Genomic DNA, 19,942 nt, shown 5'->3' with positions numbered 1-19,942 from the left:
TCACTTAAAAAAGTTAAAATGTTCAGTTTTATGTTGTGCATATTTTTACCATAACAAAATAAATGATGTGTCTGTATGGAGGAATAAGTGTGCATGTAGCAAGATGCCCTGCTGGAGGTTAGGTTTGTGTTTCGTCTTGCCTTAGTCCACCGCATGGACAGACCAGGACAGAAGGTCATTATGAACTGTCTGAAGGGAGTATTTCTGGGAAAGGCAGGGAGAGAAGGATGTAGCAAATCTTTTGTGCTGATCACCGGGGAGGGAGCAGTTGTAGGGGAGGGGCAATGGTGTGGTACAGTCCTTTGAAATTTCTGTGACTCTCTGGCATATCAATGCTGTTGGAAAATGGGACAGATTTGCCCCATTGAAGGGCCCTAGGCAGTTAGCTTGGAGCCCTTCCCTGGTCTAGGGAGAATATTAGCTTTCAACTCTGAAGGCCCTTTGGGGATTGTGAACTTGACCCACAGTTCTGGATGTAACTCACCAGGAGCAGCTTCTGCTTGGACAGTCATGTCCTTCTATCATGGTCGACACGTTGATATAGCACCAGATGGGGCTCATCACTTGTCTATACGTAAGGATTAGGGGACTGCTGGGTGTGTAAGAGAACAGTGGTAAGAGCCTCCGGGAGAGCGGCTGCATTGTGCATTGCTTTGTGCTCTTACTGGCATATGAGGCCTTGAACACTTAACGTCTGAGCAGCAATTGGGCCACAGTAACCATAACCTGAATGGTGCAAAGGAACTGCCTGTGACACATGTGAGTGTGCGTATGGTTGCACATGTGTGCGAAAATACACTGTTGGATGTTTGCAAGAATATGGGAATTTGGGTGATTTTGTCTTACTTCATTGTAGTTTTCTGTTTTTTATTTTTTTTTCCTGATTTGCACTGAGGTGATGAACTTAACTAAAGGGGTTTAGTTATATTCTATATTCTATTATATACAGTTATTACAATATAGGGACTTATATTTTTATTTCTATCTAATTTCTTTTTTTGTGTTAAGATAGAATATATTAGTATAGCAGTACTTTACAAAATTTGTAAAGATTTATTTTTAAAAATAACTTACTTAAAATAAAATATATTTATTTAAATAACCATGGAGATCAAACCAACTCCTAGTCCATGTTCCCCCAAGGAGAAGGGCACTAATCATGACTGAATGAAAGGGGTCAGTTTTTTGTAGAAGCCAAGAGCAGTGTGACCATTGTTTCACCTGCATGCCACAGAGCAAGTTCAGGTTCACTGCCCCTGTATGAAAGGGTTATGGTAACAGAGGGGAGTTATTGGAGATAATTTCCAGATGGGAGCAACCTGATTGGCAGGATTAGGCAAAACTACTTTAATAGTCCCCTCCAGGCCTCGGCTTCAGTTGACTTTGCTCATCCATCTCTCCCCTTTGCCACAGAGGCCCCCTCCCTGCTCCCTACCCTCACCCCACCCGCGTCTCCACATCTGACACTCCTCAGCAGCCCTCAGGACTGCAGGCTGACTCCAAGCCTTTGTAAACCACCCGGGATTATTAAACAAATCCTATAATTAGAAGCCAGGTTTCCTAAACGAAGTGAAAAATGTAACGTTACCCTTTGTTTGTTCACTGGATGCTCAACGCATGTCCCATGACCCAGAGGAGATGTGACTTTGGGTTTCCAAGAAGCCTTAATAAGGTAATGTTTATAAAGTTCTTAACTTTACAGCTCCATCAGAGTACAACTCTGTGAAATGAGGACAAGCTATAATTCCGAGATATCTGCCCCACTCCTTGCCCAGTGGTAGAGAATGTTGTTCCCTTATGTGATGTGTGGAAAGCCCTAAGATTGTGATTGAAGGAAGTGCGTCTGGTCTCAGCTTTGACACTGAACTGCTGTGTGACATTGCCCCCTTCCCTCTCTGGACTTGTGTTTACCCTTCTGTAAAAGAGACATCGTGTTGGGACCTTCTTGTTCTAAAAGTTTCTTGTCACTCTGACATTCTACAGTTTGACTGCTGTGTTTCCCTGCCATAGGGTTGTAACTCAAGCAAGAATTCTCCAGATTTTACTTCTCTTCTCTGGATTCCTCAAAAGGACTTGGTAATGTGCCTTGAACTGGATAAATTGGTTGGGGTTGGAAAGACACATGGATGTATCCTTTTGTGCCTCAGCTTTGAACCCTTAAGGGCCTCTCTCATGAGATAAAGTACATTAAAAATAATGTGAAAATGACTTGCATCATAAAAAAAACTCTCACGCTCTGTTGTAATTATCATTAAACTGACTATTTTTCTTAAAAAAAAAAACAAAACTCTTCAAAGGAATTCAAACTGGTCAACATGAGGAACAGTGGAAAGAACCACTGTTCTGTCTGGAGCTGGTAGGCACTATTCAGTTAACATAATTCCATGGTAACATTATATATAACTGAGATTTATTGAGTTCTTTCTATGAACCAGACTCTGGGCCAAGGGTTTACATCCGTCCTCTCAGTTAATCTCATAGCAAATCTGCGAGATAGGTACTTTCTCATGATCCTCACTTTATAGATAAGAGATAGAACCTTAAAGAGATGAAATAATTTGCTTGAAGAAAATAAGTGGTTGGAGCCAAGACTCCAGAACCTGTCATTGATCTTTGTAAATCCACTGCCTGTATACTTCTGATCCAATTATGGTGCTTGTGGAAGCAAGTATCACGATAAAACTTCCACCACACTGTGTTGCTGAGTGATTCTGATGAGCAGAGCCCACTTAGGCAGCCTACATAGGACTTGTAGATGAGAAAGGCGCCTTGGGCCGAGCCTCCAAGAGGATTACTTGTTACTACAGCACAACTTGGCCCATCCTGACTGATACCACTTGTCACAGGGAGAGGGATCAGCTTTATTCTTTGTATTCTCAAGAGCAAATGTCATCAGCAGATGGAAGAACGGGGGAGATAGACATTTTTAAAAGAAGTAGAAACTAATAAGAAACTGGGACCATCCGATAGGAGTATCACTGAGATGCCAGCAAAATGACGCGTAAGGTCCCCTTGAGTCTGTGATTCTAAGAAATGGTCTAAAAACAAGATTCGTAAGTGATTCTGGAATGACAGGGTCAGAGCTGGCTCTGTGGTTGAGATAATAAGATAGAATGCAAAGGAATCCCAATATGGAAGACAAAAAATTATGGACATAGTTATGTCCGTGACTGAAGAGCCCAAACCAGTGTTTTCCAAGAGCACACAATGTGGAGGTGGGGGGTAGGATGGATGGAGATCACGGTTAGCCTGACCTTTGAACTCTTTCCAGCGCTGACTCAGAAAACATATCCCTTGGGCACTGAGCCCTCTCTTCAGACACATTTCCCTCGAATGTAGGTTTGTCCGTAGAGCATAGCCAGGCTGTGTCAGAAATGATCTGGATGGCTTTGGTGCTCTGTGTGAACTGCCTAACGACAGGTTGCCCACTTCTAACCACAGCCTGCATACAATGCTCATTCCCTAACTGGGGCGAACGTTAGGGTTGGGTGGGGGTCAAAAGTGGCTTTGGGAGCCCAGCCTTTCATCTCAAGCTCTGCCACCCTTTACCTACTATACGAACATGGGCAGGTTATTTCCCTTCCCTGGGCCTCAGTTTCAACTCCTGTGAAAATCTTTTTTCTTTCTTTTTTTTTTTCTTTTTGTTCTTTTAATGTATAACCTCCTGTTAAATGTAGAAGTCTAGCTTCTGGTGTTTTCAGTCATCTGTGTTAACTTGGAAATGAGCATTTCAGATAGCACAGTAGGGTAATTAAGCAGAGATCTTAGGGAAAAATCTGAATTCTCACTGTTCTGCCTACTTACGAGAGCTCCTGTGAAAATCTTACATTTACATAGGATTGATGCCAGAAATAAATAAAGTCACAGATATAAATGTGCTTAGTAAACTGTAGAGTGTGACCAGTGTAAGAGAGGTATCACTGTCATCACTAGCACAACTACAGCATCTGCCTGGGTGCTAGGGCTGGACCACCTCCGTCTCCCAGGGTCAGAAACCTTGGAGCTGTCTTCCAACAGCAGAAGAATGGATTGTGGCTTCTTTCCTGGGAACCAGACTTTGGAAATAGATTCCATGCTAGGCACTTCTTCCTCTTTCCCCACAAATATAGTATTTATGAGAACTGACCTTCCAATGGAAATTTGGCAAGATTTCACATTCTGGAGACACTGTACCTTCCTCCACATGCCCTGAGGGCTGAGGTCATGGGCTTCCCAGGAGATGCAGGAGTTCCCACGGATACAAGAGGTACAGGGGACTGAGAAGAGAGGGGCCCAGCAAGACCCTAAGTCACAGGCTTGTCCTAAAATGTTGATACTGTTACCTCTACCATCCTCTAAAAGAATATGAGCTCAGGAACTGTTTTAACTGTTCACTGCTGTACACCCAGTGCCTAGAACAATGCCTGGTACATAGTTGGTGCTCAGTAGATATGTGTTAAATGAAGGGAACAAACCCTTCTCAAGACTTTTTAAGGCTCTTCCTTGCTCCTACCTTGAAGGTCACAGCTCCTAGAAACTTACAGAGCCTCCCAGACAAGCTGTGTAAACCCCCACTTGGTGCGTCTTCTCAATATCGTCTCCCAAGAGGCTCAGACCACAGGGATGAGCTTCTGTTGGGGGGCCTGGGTTGAGTTCACTGCAGCTCTAAGAGCCTGCAAGTTTTGCAGGCTGTTTTCTGGTCGGGGGAGGCAGGGTGGGGACAGAAGCCTTGGCTGTGGCCATCAGGGCTCCTTGCTAAAGAGTGAAGGTGAGGGATCTTGAAGTCTCTGCCTGTCCCTCAAGTGGTGCATAGTGAGTAGCCTTAGGGTTTCTCTCTTTTTTCAGCAGATCCTGCCCTGGTCACAGCGAGGCCCAGACACCAGAGTCAGGAGCTTGAGAAACACTTATGAATAAGGTGTGTCCAAGGCCTGCAAGAAGCTTCCGCCTGATGACTCTTCAAATCAATATTGAAACAAAACACCCACAGGCAAGACCCCATCCACAAATTTGCGGTCGTGCAGGTATACTCCAAAACCTGGGCGACAAAAACAGCACTATCCGAGCCAGTAGCTGAAACCAATATGTAAGTCAGACTTTGGTGAGTACCATCCACTATTAGCTGTGTTGGGGGGAGCAGGTCTTTGAACCCAAGCTGCAAGGGAAGTGTCCCCCCTCCCCCCGTCTCTCCCTCCCAGGACTCCTCTCCCATAAGCAGCTGTGAGACACCACCGCCTTCTCTGCTCATCCCCCACAGCACAAGCTCCCTCCGCCTCTGGGGTCCAGGCTCTGGGGGACTGAAGAGAACATTTCTCACCCTTTTCCTGCTTCCCCTAGAGGATGGGGCTTCCCACCCCAAATAGGTGCAGACCCACCCAGCAAGAGGAGGGGCTGACAGTTGGTGGGGGAGGAAATCAGAACTCTGGATTTTGTAAGTCCAGACGTCCTGTAAACTCTGACCAGAGTATAAACATCCCCTGGGACTGAGGGGAGGATATGCTGGTGGGCAGGGGGCCCGGCGCCTCCATCTGCCCTGAGGACAGGCTGTTTATTCCACATCCTTCACAGGCCGCCTTGGGCTCCTTCCTGTCTCAGTCTGGGCAAGTAGAGGCAGGCAGGACGGCCCCGCATGGGGGCCTGAGGCCTCAGACGTCAGACTCGACCTCTCTGGGCTAGAAGGGAACTTATAAAGCTCAAAGAGTCCAACTCTCTCTTTTTCTTGAATTTCCCTCACAACTGGTCTTCTGGCCTCCACTAAAACACCTCGGATGGGGAGCTCACTCTTTCCCAGGGCAGTCCATGCTGTTACTGGCACTCTGGCAGCTGAAACTTTCTAGAAGGAAGTGCTTCTGGAATTGTTTGGTGTGACCTGATTGAGCACAGCTAAGAATAACGTGTAGCACGGCCATTCACTGAGCCCACACTGTGCCAGGTGCTTTAGGTACGTTTTCCCATTAAATTTTCCCTCCTTTCAAGGAGGACACAGGCTCAGAAGAGTTAGGTTACTTGCCTGAAGTGACTCAGCTATTTTGTGGTGGGGCTGGGATGCAGTTGCTATAGTTCAAAGTCTATGCTTTAAATATTAACCTATACTGGTTATTCATGATCAAAAAGCAAAAATAGCACACATACCACAAAAACATCCATACAACAAACCAGTCACACACAAACCAATCACATTACTATAAAAGCAACCCAAACTAGCCAAATCTTATCTATTATATGCTGGGCCAATCATAATTTTTATGATAAAGCCATTTTAACAACCGTATGAGGCAACTGAGGCTCACTGAAGTTAGAAAAAAAAATGGACGCGGCAGAGCAAGTGTTCAAGCACCAGTTCTGAAGTCTGCAATTGCCACTACACCCTATTGCATGATAGGAGGGGACTGAAGAATAATGAAAGACAAAACCTTTATCACAGTTATTTTCAACAACTAAAGCTCCAAAGAGTGGGATGTGCAATCTCAGAGACAAATGATTGCCCTACACTGGAGGTGTCCAGCAAAGATGCTTTAAAAGGAGTTCTTAAACTAGTAAAGGCTAACATAAGATATTCCTCAGTGTCAATCTGCAACCCAGAAACACAAACTTGACATTTTCAAGGCTGGATCCTGGGTGGAAGAGTGGCCTCGGCCACCCAGTCCCAGAGCACAAGCCCACTCTTAGAATTCTACCCCGCCTCCACTCATGTTTCCTTGACTGCCTCTGGAAACGGAGGCATTGGCTCCTGGCCTGGGCAGAGGGTCATGTGGACTTGGTGGGCCTTCTGCATATCCCAGTGGCCGCCCATTCACCCAGGCCTTGCCCTTTTTTGAGAACTGGGAGCTTTCTGGCTGGGTCTGTTCCCACCAACAGCGTTCCCGTCCAGGGAGCTTAAAATAGTGCCTCTTGGCTGGGGCCCTGAAGCGAGCAGTGAGGGAGGCATTTGTGCAAATATGGGCCTGGGAGAAGAACTCCTACCCCGAGAGGGTGGGGGATGGGGTGGGCAGCTCGGCAGGAGAGCCAAGACCTCCAGTGGAGGATGCGCCCTCTTGGCCACAGCCCCCTCCATCTTGCAGCAGAGGCGCCTGCTAGTCTCCTCCTGCCTCCCCTGACCTTACTGGGTCAACTTGGGCAAATCTCTACACTGAATCCCACAGGCCTTCCTGGCTCAGCCAAGGCTCCAGGGTGGGCCCACAGGGAACAGGGACTGCTACATTCTTCTGCTGGTTCTATCCTTGTCCCCCTATCACAATGCCCTTCCTACCCAGGAACATCCTAGGTAGCAACCTTTTTTAGAAAAAAAAATTATGCATTTAGCTGCACCAGGTCTTAATTGTGGCATGTGGGATCTTTGGTTGCAGCATGCAAACTCTTAGTTGCAGCATGTGGGATCTAATTCCCTGGCCTGGAATCAAACCTGGGCCCCCTGCATTGGGAGGGTGAAGTCTTAGCCCCTGGACCACCAGGGAGGTCCCCAGAAGCATTCTTTGGAAGGCCCAAGTCAAAACTTGTTTTAACAATCACAGTGACAATTGCAGCTGCCACTGATTGAGGGCTTACTTTTGTCAGGTGCTCTGCTAAGGGCTATAACATGCATTATCTCGTTTGATCCCCACAACCATCCACTGAGAGCCAAGTTACTATTATCTCCACTGTGCATGAGAAACTAAGTTCAGAGATGTCAAGTAACTTTCCTGAGATTACACAGCTCTGAAGTGGCAGAGGCAGGATTAAAACTCAGGTCTGTCAACCTCTGGAGTCTGAACTCTGACCTCCTGGGCTGCATCTCCTTCTCTGGTTCCCCGCTGCTCTGGCCTCCCATGCTCCACCCCAGCATTACCACCGTGTGTCACATATATATAGCTGTTTGGATTGAATGCATCAGGTATTTAGTGAATGCCTACTATGAGCCAGGAATATTGCTGGGTGCCAGACCCACAGCCTGGGAACTCTTACATCTCTATGAGGACTCTGTTTGGGCTTGGGTTCAGTGACTGCCCCAACATGCAGGATCTGGTTTGACGATGTCAAGGTGTGGCTGAGGCAAGCATAGACCCTCCTCAGTGACCAGCTGACCAGTTAGACATTCCTGCCTCCTTGCTGACTGTGATATCCCTCTCAGAATCAAATTTGCTTTGAATCCTCTGTGACTTTGGGCTCTCTGAGCCTCAGTTTCCCCATCTGTAGATTCGGGATAAAATTAAGACCTCACCACAGGGTGGTTGGGAGGATTTAATGAAGCAGTGCATGTGGTACTTCCCTGGCAGTCCAGGGGTTAAGACTCCATGCTTCCAATGCAGAAGGTGCAGGTTCAATCCCTGGTCGGCAGACTAAGATCCCATATGTTGAGCAGTGTGGCCAAAAGATTTTTTAAAACAAACAACCACAAATAACAATGCACATGAGACTTCTCACTGTACTAGGTGGTCTAAGTGGAGGAAGAAATGGCAACCCACTCCAGTATTCTTGCCTGGGAAATCCCATGGACTGAGGAGCCTGATGGGCTACTGTCCATGGGGTTGCAGGAGTTGGACGAGACTGAGCAGCTGAGCATGCATGCATGCAGGTAGTCTAAGTAAGTAGAATTAAGCAGCAGCTATTATTACTTATTGTTTTCCTGAAGATTACGTTGTCCTAGTGCCAGAGGTCTAGGGCCTAACACATGGTAGGTGCTCCAAGTAAAGGCAGTCACTCACACAGCAGACAGAAGCTACCACCCAGCCCCTGCCCCCTCACTCCTGGCTGGTTGTGTGTCATACAGTTCCTACTCTGATCTGGAAGGTGTCCCGGGCACTGGTCCTCATCAACGCTAGGGTTGCTCCGGCGGCCATGGGTAGGCACAAGACTTTTACTTACCTGGTTCCCTTGTTTTCATCCAGGGAAAAGAAGTGGCTGGCGTCAAAGTTCTGCCAGGGTTTGCCTGCTCCTCGGGGACATCTGGCTTTCTGGTGGTGCCACCTGGCGGTGAGTACAGAACTGCTTCTAGCTGGGCGGCCTCTGAGGGACCTGGTAGCTCTGAGCACAACCATTTCCTGCCCCTTGCTCTCCAGCCCATGTAGCCCTTCCCTCATTCCCCTGTATTGATCACTGACTGTGAGAAAAGACCTAAGGGGTCTCTGTGGGGTCTCTGTTATCATGCCTCCTTCAGGCCTGGCTCTGACCTGCAGGGGAAGGTCCCTCAGTGGTCAGGCAGGGTTCATCCTCAGGATACCCTTCAGGTCTGATGACCTCTCAGTGGTTTCTAGAAACCAAAGTTGGAAGAACGGGCCTGCTTCCTGGCTTGAACTGGCCCAGGAATGGGAAACCCAATGATGGTGACTGGGTCCATCCTTGACTCCTCACTGTACCTGCTTAAGTATCCACAGATCCCCCTCCTCTCTCTGGGGCCACCAGAAGGACTGGCCTGGCTTCTAGGTTCTCTGTCTTTTAAAAAAATACTTGAATTTATTTATTTGCCTGTATTAGGTCTTGGTTGTGGCACATGGGATCTTCAGTTGTAGCACGCGAACCCTTAGTTGTAGCATGTGGGATCTAGTTCCCTGACCAGGGACTGAATCCAGGCCCCCTGCTTAAGAATTAGGAGAATAAATTGTGCTTGAACCAGCCTTACTCAGCTTTGCACCAACATGCTGTGTGAGTTTGGGTAAGGCCTGTCCCTCCCTGGGCCTTGGTCTTCCTGTGGTAGAATGGTGATGGGGCAGGTGATGGGTGAGGAGCCCTGTAGTTCCCTGACTGGGGCCTGGGTAAGGTGCAGATTTCTGGGACTGCCTCATTAGAACTCTGGGGCCAGGACCCTGGAATCTGTGAAGTTGGAAGCTGAGGCAGCCAAGCCCTGTCTTTGGGAGATGGAAGCCCGCAGTGTGTGTTGCTGGCAGGGAAGAAGAGTGTGGTGGTTTCAGGGGTCCTGAGAAACTGAGGAGCCCCCTTGTAGCCCAATCCCCATCTTTTAATTTCTCCCTTTCTGTGGATGCAGGGAGGGGGCCCCCGGCTGCATGTCTGTGGGACCCTACCAGCAGCAACATCAGAAGGGCAGCAAGAAGGCTGCACAGGTTACAACCAGCTTGCCCTCATCCTTTGCCTCCTCATGCTGGCTGTTTCACACGTCCAAAGGACAGTGGTGTTGGGGCTGGGGCAGCCTGGGGTGGGACTGGGGGCCTTTGTTGCTTGAGGAGGTATTTTCAGAGTCCCCCTCCCTCTGGAGTTTCCAGTGATAGAATAGAGCCCTGTCTAGTATTTGACCAAATATGGTGGTATCTCTCATGAGCTCGAGCCTCAGCCAGCTTCTCAGTTATGCTGTGGAAACCTGCCCCGGACAGATTAATCTTGTGACATTCAGGAGCGCCTTGCACCCTGCGTTCTTCCCCTCGGCGATTCCTGTAAATGGCCAAGAGTGGCCCCAACAGGACGGTGTAGTCCTGAAGCCTGCTCTCTGTGTCCCTCCCCTGTGCTCTTCACACCCCCTTTTACCTCCTCCTCAGGGGAGCTCGCTTGCTCACATTCAGCTGGGCTGCTCACTTGAGGGGAGAGACCCAGACCAGGTCCATCCAGCACATGATTCCTAGACAAGAGGACCCTGGGGTTACCTAAGCTCATGAAATTTTGGCCAGAGGCTGTGAGGTCCAAAGCTCTCAGCCAGGAGGGTGGGCCCAAAGAGGTAGAAAGGAGAGTTGTCTGGGCCATGAGAACTGTGCTTGCTCTAATGCTAAATAGAACAGCAAGAATTGATGCTTTTGAACTGTGGTGCTGGAGAAGACTCTTGAGAGTCCCTTGGACTGCAAGGAGATCCAACCAGTCCATTCTGAAGGAGATCAACCCTGGAAGTTCATTGGAAGGACTGATGCTAAAGCTGAAACTCCAGTACTTTGGCCACCTCATGTGAAGAGTTGACTCATTGGAAAAGACTCTGATGCTGGGAGGGATTGGGGGCAGGAGGAGAAGGGGACGACCGAGGATGAGATGGCTGGATGGCATCACCGACTCGATGGACAGAAGTTTGGGTGAACTCTGGGAGTTGGTGATGGACAGGGAGGCCTGGCGTGCTGTGATTCATGGGGTCACAAAGAGTTGGACATGACTGAGTGACTGAACTGAACTGAACTGAATGTTCCCAAGAACAATTTCACCATTATTGTATGGTGATAGTCTTCATAATAAACAGCTATGTTTATTGAGCACATGCTACACACCAGGCACTATGTCAGCTGTTTAATGTGGCTTATTTCCCTTACTCATAGTAATAACCCCTAGAGGTTGTTCTAGACACAGGGGAAATGAGACTCAGAAAGATTTCCAGCAGAAATGGGCCAGGCCACCACTGATTCATGGGCACGGCTCCCATTTTACAGAGAAGGAAACTGAGGCTGAGAGAGGATGGAAGTCACAAGCAGCCACGCAGGGACAGGCCCTTGGAGTGGAGAGCTTCTCTACATGAGGGGGAGCATTGCATCTGGAAGCCCAGGACAACCCACCATCAAGTCCTCACGGACCTCATGGACTTGGCTCTCGTGAGAGCACACAGATTCAGAAACATGTTCATAGCAGGCTTGAACCGTGCAGAAAATATGCCAAGAAAAGCAACACTGGGGGTGGATAAAGCCCTGCCCGGAGACCAGGTATGAATCCCGGCTCTGGCATCCCTCACTCACTGTATAATCCTAGACAAGTCCCTTCTTCACTCTGGCCTCAGTTTCCCTGCCTGGGAGCTATGGGGGTGCCAAGGGCCTCTGAGCTTACCTGGGGCTGGCTGAGGCTGGGGTGCCTGAGGCTGTCTCCCTGGGAGATGGGGCCTGTGTCCTGCTCCTGGCCAGTGTGCTCCAAGGACATTTGCTGTCCTGACCAACGGACAGCCTGTCCCTCCTCCACCCTCGCCCCCTTGCCATCCCCCAAACTAACGAAGCTGATTGTCTTAGGTAGCCCTGTGGGTGCTGGCTGGGCGGCCGGCCGCAGGCCACAGGCGGAGGTGCCACCCGCCAGAGCCCCACCAGACACACAGGGCATTGTCCCTCAGTCAACAGCCCCTGGGCACCTCAGCCCGGCTCCTGGCTTGCCCCCACGCCCCTCACCGCCTGCCACCGCGCCAGGCCCGCCAGCTGGGAGCCCAAGGTTCCCAGGCGATGACGAGCCCACCCACCCACTCCCCCGGCAGCCCCCTGACGAGCTATAATTGCTGCGCTGAGTCCTGTTGCTGCCATTCTCGTGGCGGAGGCATCTGGGGTTCCAGGCGGGCGGCAGCTGCAGGCTGATCGCCTGGCTCGAGGGATGGACTGGCCGCATAACCTGGTACGTGGCGATTCCCCACCCCACCCCCACTCCTTTTTAGGGCCTGAGTGTTTTTTTTACTTCTTCTCCATTGATTAATAGCCACCTCTGTTTGGCTTGGAATCTGCAGAGGCGAGTTCTCCCTCTGTCCTGTCCCCCAGGATGAGAGAGAAACAGAGACTGGTCTCAGAGCCTGCAGCCATGGCCAGCGGCTCCGGCTCCTGAGCTGGGCGCAGCCCCACTGCACCAAGGCCCTTTCAGGCCAAAGGCAACTGAGGAGATCTTGGCAATCTCAGTTATCGGGGTTTTTCCAGAGTCTCTCTGTCCTGAGATCCAGGCTGTGTGACCTTGGGCAGGTCCTTCTGTTTCTCTGTTTCCCATCTATAAAGGGATGGAGGGAGACGGGTTCTCTTCTGAATTTCTCTGAGTGGAGAGCCAGGGTTTAAGAATGCCATGTGAGCAGCTCAGATGAGAAAGCCTATTGTTAGGGAGATGTCTTTCTGTACCAATGACTTGAATCTGTCATGGATTTGGTGCCAAGAAATGGTTCTACCAAGAGGGGCTCTGCTGAAACTTGTTTGCAAGGGTCAAGACTGGCTGGGTAGGCAGGAGAGATCAGCATGGGCCATGCGGATGGCGGGGTGAGGGGTACAGGGCAGGTGGGAGCCTGGCTAGGCTCAGGGAAGAGATGAAGTCCCCTTTGGAGGCTTCTGCCTTCTGACCACCCAAGTCCTGGCCCTCCTCTCCCAGCTTCCTCCTCTCCAGACTCCAGTTCTGGAGTCTGCATTCTGCTGGGCACCCAGGTCCTCTCCCATGTGAATGAGAGGCTTTCCTGATGCTGCTTGTTGTGCAGGGAGGGGTGGACAGCAGCGGGTGGGGGTGGACAAGGAGTCGGGAAGGCAGATGGTTGGGGGTTGGAGGAGCGGAGAACCAGTGTCATGGAGTTAATCAGGGGTCTTTGGCCATGACCTGCACACATCACCAACTTCATCTGCCCTCATCTCCTGTCCACTCTATTTCAGCCCCACCGTTTCCTTTCAGCAAAGTTTTAAGCCACTGAAACTTCCTCTCACATGGTTCCCTCCCCCACCTCTATACCATTTTTAGGCTCCCTCTGCCCACATCTGCCTCTGTCTTATTCTTCAAACCTCATCAGTCATGCCCCCTTCCCCAGAAAGGCTTTGCAAGCCCACCCCACTGCCACCAGGCTAAGCGGGTGGCCCTGCTTGTCTCTGACCGCACGCTGTGTGGCCCCATCCCCACTCTGCTGCTAGCGAGGCTTAGATGCTTGTTTCTTGTCCACCATCTGTTTTCCTTGCCAGACTGCAAGCTACAGACGGGCAGGGGTGCTGACAGGCATTCATGCACTCAGCAAATGTTCACTGAATACCTAAGTGCCCAGTACCGTGCAAACATGGGGGACAAGGCAATATGTGGAAATGGATAGAGCACTGGCTGTCACGGAGCCTGTGTTTAGTGGGGGCCTGACTTGTGAAAGGAGCACACGTACACTGGAAGACGGCAGTTGTGAAGGAGGCATGGGGGTGCTGAGAGCCCAAGAAGGTCCACAGAGGCCTCCCTAAGGAAGTAACACTGGAGCCAAGACATGTGGGGTGACTGTAGGAAGCAGCCTGTGTGAAGTCCTTGTGCGAAGAGAGGAAGGTTCGAGAGAAGGCCTGAGGCTGAAGCATGGGTGCAAGAGGAAACCAGGTGTGATTTGAGGAGGGAGAATACAGCAGAGGTCTGGCCTGGGGAGGTGATGTTAGTAGGTTGGCATTCCAACCCATCATTGGGCAGGTGTGGAGAACTGATCAGAAGGAGTCAGGGGGAGATGGGGAGATATGCAGTACCAGGTAGGAGGCTGCTGAGCTGTCCGGGGAAGTGACAGGTTGGTGCAGGTAGAGAAGGGGATGGGTGGGGAGGTTTTAAGAGGTGCAGCAGGATTTAGTGATGGACGCGGCACACACATGTAGCAGTGCAGGTGTGGCGGGCTGGTGGGGCCAGGCCAGGGCTTGACAGGTGGCTCCCCTAGAGGCCTTTCTTCTTCCCTCCTCCTTCCTTGTGCCCTGAGTCTTGGCCTAGGCAGTGACCTGTCTCTCCCACCTTTGACTTGTGGCCTTCCTCCCCAGCTGTTCCTTCTCACCATCTCCATCTTCCTGGGGCTGGGCCAGCCCAGGAACCCCAAAGGCAAGAGAAAGGGGCCAGGGCGGCCTGGGACCCTGGCCCCTGGGCCTCACCAGTTGCCGCTGGACCTGGTGTCCCGGGCAAAGCCCTATGCCCGCATGGAGGAATATGAGAGGAACCTGGGGGAGATGGTGGCCCAGCTGAGGAACAGCTCCGAGCCGGCCAGGAGGAAGTGTGAGGTCGACCTGCAGCTGTGGCTGTCCAACAAGAGGAGCCTGTCACCCTGGGGCTACAGGTAGGCTAGGCCAGGCAGCCGTGGGAAAGCTTTGTGTTGGGGGTTGCAGGGGATGCCCTTCCCACTCTCCCTATCAAGACTGAAGACCTTGGATTCAGAGGCTTAGGTTTGCATCCTGGCTCTGCCTTTTACTGACTGTGTGGCTTTGGGCAAGTTGCTTAGCCTCTCTGAGCCTCAGATTCCTCAACTATACGTGGAGGTGATAGTAGTTATCTACTTCACTGACTTGTTATGGAACGAGACATCTATGCCGGGCTCTGATGTTGTGCTCTCCAAGTCTCCAGTGAAGGGCCTGAAAGGCCTTCTCCTAATGCCATGTCCTCCAGCTCGGAGTGCCTTGTACACACCGCTAGTTACAGTACTTTCAGGCAGTGCTGAGTTGGCTGTGTGCACATCCATCTCTCACGCTAGATGGGACCATCCCAGTGCCTGTATCAGAATCATCTAAGGATTCTCATGCCCCATCCAATCATAATCTCCAGGGATGAGGCCCAGCAAGTGGCATTTTCTACATCTCCACATGGTTAGGATACACTGCTGGGCTTGGGAATCAAGACCCGCTGCCCTTGGGGGACAGCAGTGGTGTCTTACCTTGGTTGTAGCTCCACTTCCCAGCACAGCACCTGGCACACAGAAGGGGCCACGTGTATGTGTGCTGATTAAATAATAAAGAAAAAGACTGACCCTGAGGGGTTCTCACTCACGAACCCAGGCCAAAGACTTTTAGCCACATAATTTATATCTTGAGACTAGAACAGTATGTTCATAGAATTTTCTGTGACAGTGTAAAGTCCAACGTGGTAGCCACTAGCCTCATGCGGCTCCTGGGCGCGTAGAATGTGGCCAGTGTCTCTGAGGAGCTAGTTTTGATTATTTTAAGCTCGAACAGCCCCATGTTGCTAGTGGCTCCCATACCTGGAATGTGGCAACTGAAAGGGTCTATAAAGACCCTCTGAAGCCAGGCTTCTACTTTGCTGTGCCCTTGACCTTCTCGGGGATCTTATGAGTATGCAGGCTCTGATTCAGGAGGTCTAGGGTAGGGGGAGGTTCTGCATTTCTAACAAGCTCCAGGGCTGCGGGCCCACAAGTTCACTGCCTGGCCTCCACATGGCACATGCTTGCTGTGCTGAAACCTGGGCCAGGAAAGGCAGGGGCGTGGTGGTGGGTGTCGGTTTGTCCTTCCCGCGATTGTCCTTCTTTCTGCCCTGTGCTCTCTCCTGCGTTCCCACAGCATCAACCATGACCCCGGCCGCATTCCTGCAGACCTGCCAGAGGCGCAGTGCTTGTGTCTGGGCTGCGTGAACCCCTTCACCATGCAGGAGGACCGCAGCATGGTGAGCGTGCCCGTGTTCAGCCAGGTGCCTGTGCGTCGCCGCCTCTGCCCGCCGCCGCCACGCCCCGGGCCCTGCCGCCAGCGCGCGGTCATGGAGACCATCGCCGTAGGCTGTACCTGCATCTTCTGAGACAGTCCTCCCCACACCCCCTTGCCGAGCAAGGCGATGAAAAGTAAAGGCTGTCTTTTGTAAAGCAAGCACTTGGGTTTGCTCCTTGTGGCTCTGAAGCCAAAACTGGGTGGGAGGTAGATTTCAATCAATGTGGAGGAAGATTTTCCATCACCCAGAGTTCTTCAACACTGAGATGGTTATTACAAAACTGTACATTCATTTATACCATTTAAGTGTTAGTCGCTCAGTCGTGTCCGACTCTTTGCAACCTCACGGACTATGGCCTGCCAGGCTCCTCCGTCCTTGGAATTTTCCAGGCAAGAATACTAGAGTAGGTTGCCATTCCCTTCTCCAGGGGACTTTTCCGACCCAGGGATTGAACCTGGGTCTCCTACATTGCAGGCAGATTCTTTACCATCTGAGTCACCTAGGAAGTCCTTTCTACCATTTAGGACAGTCAGATACTTTCTTTGCATTTATAAGCCTTTATTTCAGTCACGTTATTGGAGCTTTGTTAGTAGAAACCTATCTAGGAGTGAACAAGGGCTGATTCTCCCTGGTGAAGTGAAGGGCCACTGCAAACAAGCCCTTTCTGCAGGGGTGGGGGGCGGGGGGGTGCGCGGAGGTGGGGAGTGTGCAACTGGGGGCGGGGCAGGGGGCAGGGGACTGAGAGGAGACTTTGTGTTTCTAATTCAGTGATTTCCAGGTGATACTGACGCTGCTGGTATGGGGACCACATTTTGAGAACTGCTGGCTTATACCAAGAATCTTTGCTGATCAAAAATGCAGTGTGGGGACTTCCCTGGCAGTCCAGTGGTTAAACTCTGCCTTCCAATGCAGGGGGTGTGAGTTTGATCCCTGGTTGGAGAATTAAGATCCCACATGCTGTACAGTCAAAAAGTTAAAAAAAAAAAAAAAAAGGCTATATGGACTCACTTGTCCTAAAGCCCCTGCTGGCTTCTAACCCCTGGATGCTAATCCCTCCCCCAACCCCATCCGTTAGACCCTTGCAATCCAATCCTCCTGTGCCCTCCTAGCCCCTGCAGCAAATCCTAAATCAGCTGTTCTAGGGGCTAAAAATACCTAGGCTCTCTGAAGACAGCTGAGGGGCTCAGGCGGTGTTTTCTGAAGGTAAGAATAGCTGGCACTTTAGAGTTAATTTTGAGAAGACGGCCAACCGCCAGTGTAGAATACTTGGCTGCTCAAACTTCAGCGCTTAAAGCAGCCTTCGTTCTGAATGTTTTCAGGGTCTAATTCATGAAAGGGCAGTGGTTAGGTATGTGCCTGTCTGGGCTGGCAAGTAACTTACCTTTTTTGGTATTGTTCTAGAGTGGATACTGGTTAAAATTACCCTAGGATGCTTCGGCCTGGTTCCAGACACATGGAAAATAGACTTCCCGTGCCAGCGCGTGCTGATGCCTTCAGCAGCCGTTTCTCCTCCCTGGGGGTTGGCTCTTCCTTGTGGCCTCTGCAGTCTGCTCTCCAGGCCTTAAGACTTCAGCAGCACATGAGGGGCCTCCAAGGCCTTTTTGTGGGGAAAGGGCCTGGGAGCCCCCCAGGGTGCCCAAGGCATAGGGATTGGGTGAGGAAACTTCTAATAGGGTGGGACTGCCTGTCCTCCTCCTATGAGAACATCAGACACACAGAGGCTGGTGCTCAATGAATGCTCGTTAATTTCATGTGGGTGTTGCCTTTTCCTTTTCCTGGGCTTCAGTTTTCTCAATTTTGAAGCAAGCAGTGGGATTTAGGGATCTCCAGGGTCTTCTCAGGTTTTACCATTCTGTGACTTAGGAGCCTGGCCTTGTGAGCTTGGGCTGACAGTTGGCCTTTCCCAGTTCCCTGGTTTAAGGGCAGCAATGGGGAGTTCAGGATCTTTGGAGCACCAGGTCTACATTTTCCCCCCAACTTTGTGTGCTCTGAGTGGGTTTCCTGTTTTCCACTGTCTGGTAAGAAACTCCCCCTCCACAAGAACAGAGGCCTCATCTAACTCCTTCAGAGCTGCATCTCCAGCATTAGGGCAAAAGTAGCAGCAGCAGTGGTGCAGGGATTGGTGAATGAATGCATGCACTCATGCTTAGAAGCCTCTAGGGGGAGCCCATGATCTGCCCTTCGCCTGTTGCTTCTTCAAAGGTGGGTCAGTAGCAAGGCATTCCTCTCTCCCTCACTATTCCTCACCCACCCCAAATTCTACCCTCTAACCCCTCCCCACAAAGTGCTGAGATTTTGCTTGGGTTACCTGCTTTCGGGGTGGAGTCTAGGGGGGAAGTTTTACCCGTCTACTACTTGTTGGAAAAGACTGATGCTGGGAAAGATTGAAGGCAGGAGGAGAGGGGGTTGACAGAGAATGAGATGGTTAGATTGTATCACTGACTCGATGGACATGAGTTTGAGCAAACTCTGGGAGATGGTGAAAGACAGGGAGGCCTGGTGTGCTGCAGTCCATAGGGTTGCAAAGAGTCAGTCACAACTGAGTGACTGAATAACAATGTTGTACCCAGGACTACTGAGGTGGTGTGACCTCTTTCCTGTTTCATTTGGCAGGTTGTAGGGCTCTGTCTTTGCAAATGCTGTCTTCTCCCAGAGAACTGTGGGCCCATGGGAGCCTCTTTTCTGGACTAAGAAGGCTGGGGTGGGCTCTGAGGCCAAGGTTTCCTGCTGGTTTCCACACTCCCTTCTGCTGCCTTCAGGAATTTCTGGCTTTTCTTTATAGGCAGAGAGGTAGTGGGATCCAGCTGTCACGTTTGGGCTTGTGGAAGCAGGTAGCGTAGGCATCTTGGCCTGTTTTTGTTCTGAGCTGTTCAGGCCTGCCTACCCAGACAAAGGAAGTTTCTGAGGACCAGCGAGCCCCACTGCAATCAGGCTGAGGATCAAGTGGATCTGCCCTGGTTGGCCTCTTCTGTGCACATACCCTGAGGGATGCAAGGGTTGTTAGGGACAAGTCTGATATTGGCCTTGGTCCTCCAGCCTAGTACCAGTGGTCATCAGTTATACCACGACAGACCACAGCATCCTTATTTCAAACACAGGCCTTGACAAGAAATCACTGCATGTAGATTTCACCAGACCTGAGAGGAGGGACAAGGAACAGCCCCATCCTGCATCTGGCTGACTTCCCTCCAGCATCCTTTCCACCCCTCTGATCTTGTATTCTGGAGATCACCTCTTCCTCAGGGCTATTCTAAGCTGATTAGTTTAATCTCATCCCTTGTGTCCCAGGTACTGGTCCAGTAGCTAAGTCCTAAGCCGTCTGCATGTGGTGTGCATTTGACCACAGGAATTGGTTCAGTAAGGGCCCAGTGAGCCCAGAGCCAGACTCTGCTTCAGGGGTTGTGAGAGAAGACCCTCTGGCCCTGGGAGCTGTTGGCGGCCATCTCTGACCACGAAAGAAATGATGACGCTGGCATTGCACTACACTCAACGCCTGCCCTGTGCCTGGACTTTAATAAGACCCTGTTATTGCTTAGGCTAGTTTGGGTTTGGTTTTTTACTGCTGCCACAGCCAAAAGTATTCTTACTGATGTGTCAGCTTCCTATTTCCTATAATGACCAATGAGTGCATGCTATGTGCGCCTCAAAGGCACCATCTCTTTCACTACCATTGCTTCCGCATAGTAAAAGCAACTTCACACGAATCTGGGCCTCTACTGCCTTCAAGGGTATTTTGTCCTATACTGAATTCAGTTAACTTTTAAGAAGAAGCTCTGGATTTAAGTTCTATGAATTCGTCAAGAGACTGGGCAAATTTGTTCCTCACTTTGGGCTTTTATCTCCATCTCTACAAAAAGAGGGAGTTAGCTGGATGATCTCTGGGACTCTTCCTGTTAGCAATTTACAATGCCAATGTCATTTGGCAGTATGG

At 50.5% G+C, this 19,942-nt stretch overlaps 1 protein-coding gene across 1 annotated transcript; it reads left to right on the top strand.

Annotated features, from left to right (window-relative positions):
- The first annotated feature begins 11,859 nt into the window (after positions 1 to 11,859).
- IL17B (interleukin 17B) lies at positions 11,860 to 17,003 on the top strand. Its single transcript, XM_069592391.1, has 3 exons — positions 11,860 to 12,240; positions 14,349 to 14,638; positions 15,870 to 17,003. Exons 1-3 carry the CDS (start codon positions 12,220 to 12,222, stop codon positions 16,099 to 16,101), a joined length of 543 nt encoding a protein of 180 aa, XP_069448492.1. The 5' UTR covers positions 11,860 to 12,219; the 3' UTR covers positions 16,102 to 17,003.
- Positions 17,004 to 19,942: the final 2,939 nt, after the last annotated feature.

Source organism: Ovis canadensis, chromosome 5 (genome assembly GCF_042477335.2).
Source record: "Ovis canadensis isolate MfBH-ARS-UI-01 breed Bighorn chromosome 5, ARS-UI_OviCan_v2, whole genome shotgun sequence".
In the NCBI taxonomy this organism is placed as follows: domain Eukaryota; kingdom Metazoa; phylum Chordata; class Mammalia; order Artiodactyla; family Bovidae; genus Ovis; species Ovis canadensis.
Note: the sequence above shows the minus strand (reverse complement) of the source record. Positions and strands in the feature narration are given on the sequence as shown.

Excerpts from the sequence above, each read along its gene's own strand:
- IL17B (XM_069592391.1), top strand. The coding sequence starts at position 12,220 with ATGGACTGGCCGCATAACCTG. Across the intron at positions 12,241-14,348 it reads TGGACTGGCCGCATAACCTG|CTGTTCCTTCTCACCATCTC; the intron begins GTACGTGGCGAT and ends CTTCCTCCCCAG. Across the intron at positions 14,639-15,869 it reads CTGTCACCCTGGGGCTACAG|CATCAACCATGACCCCGGCC; the intron begins GTAGGCTAGGCC and ends GCGTTCCCACAG.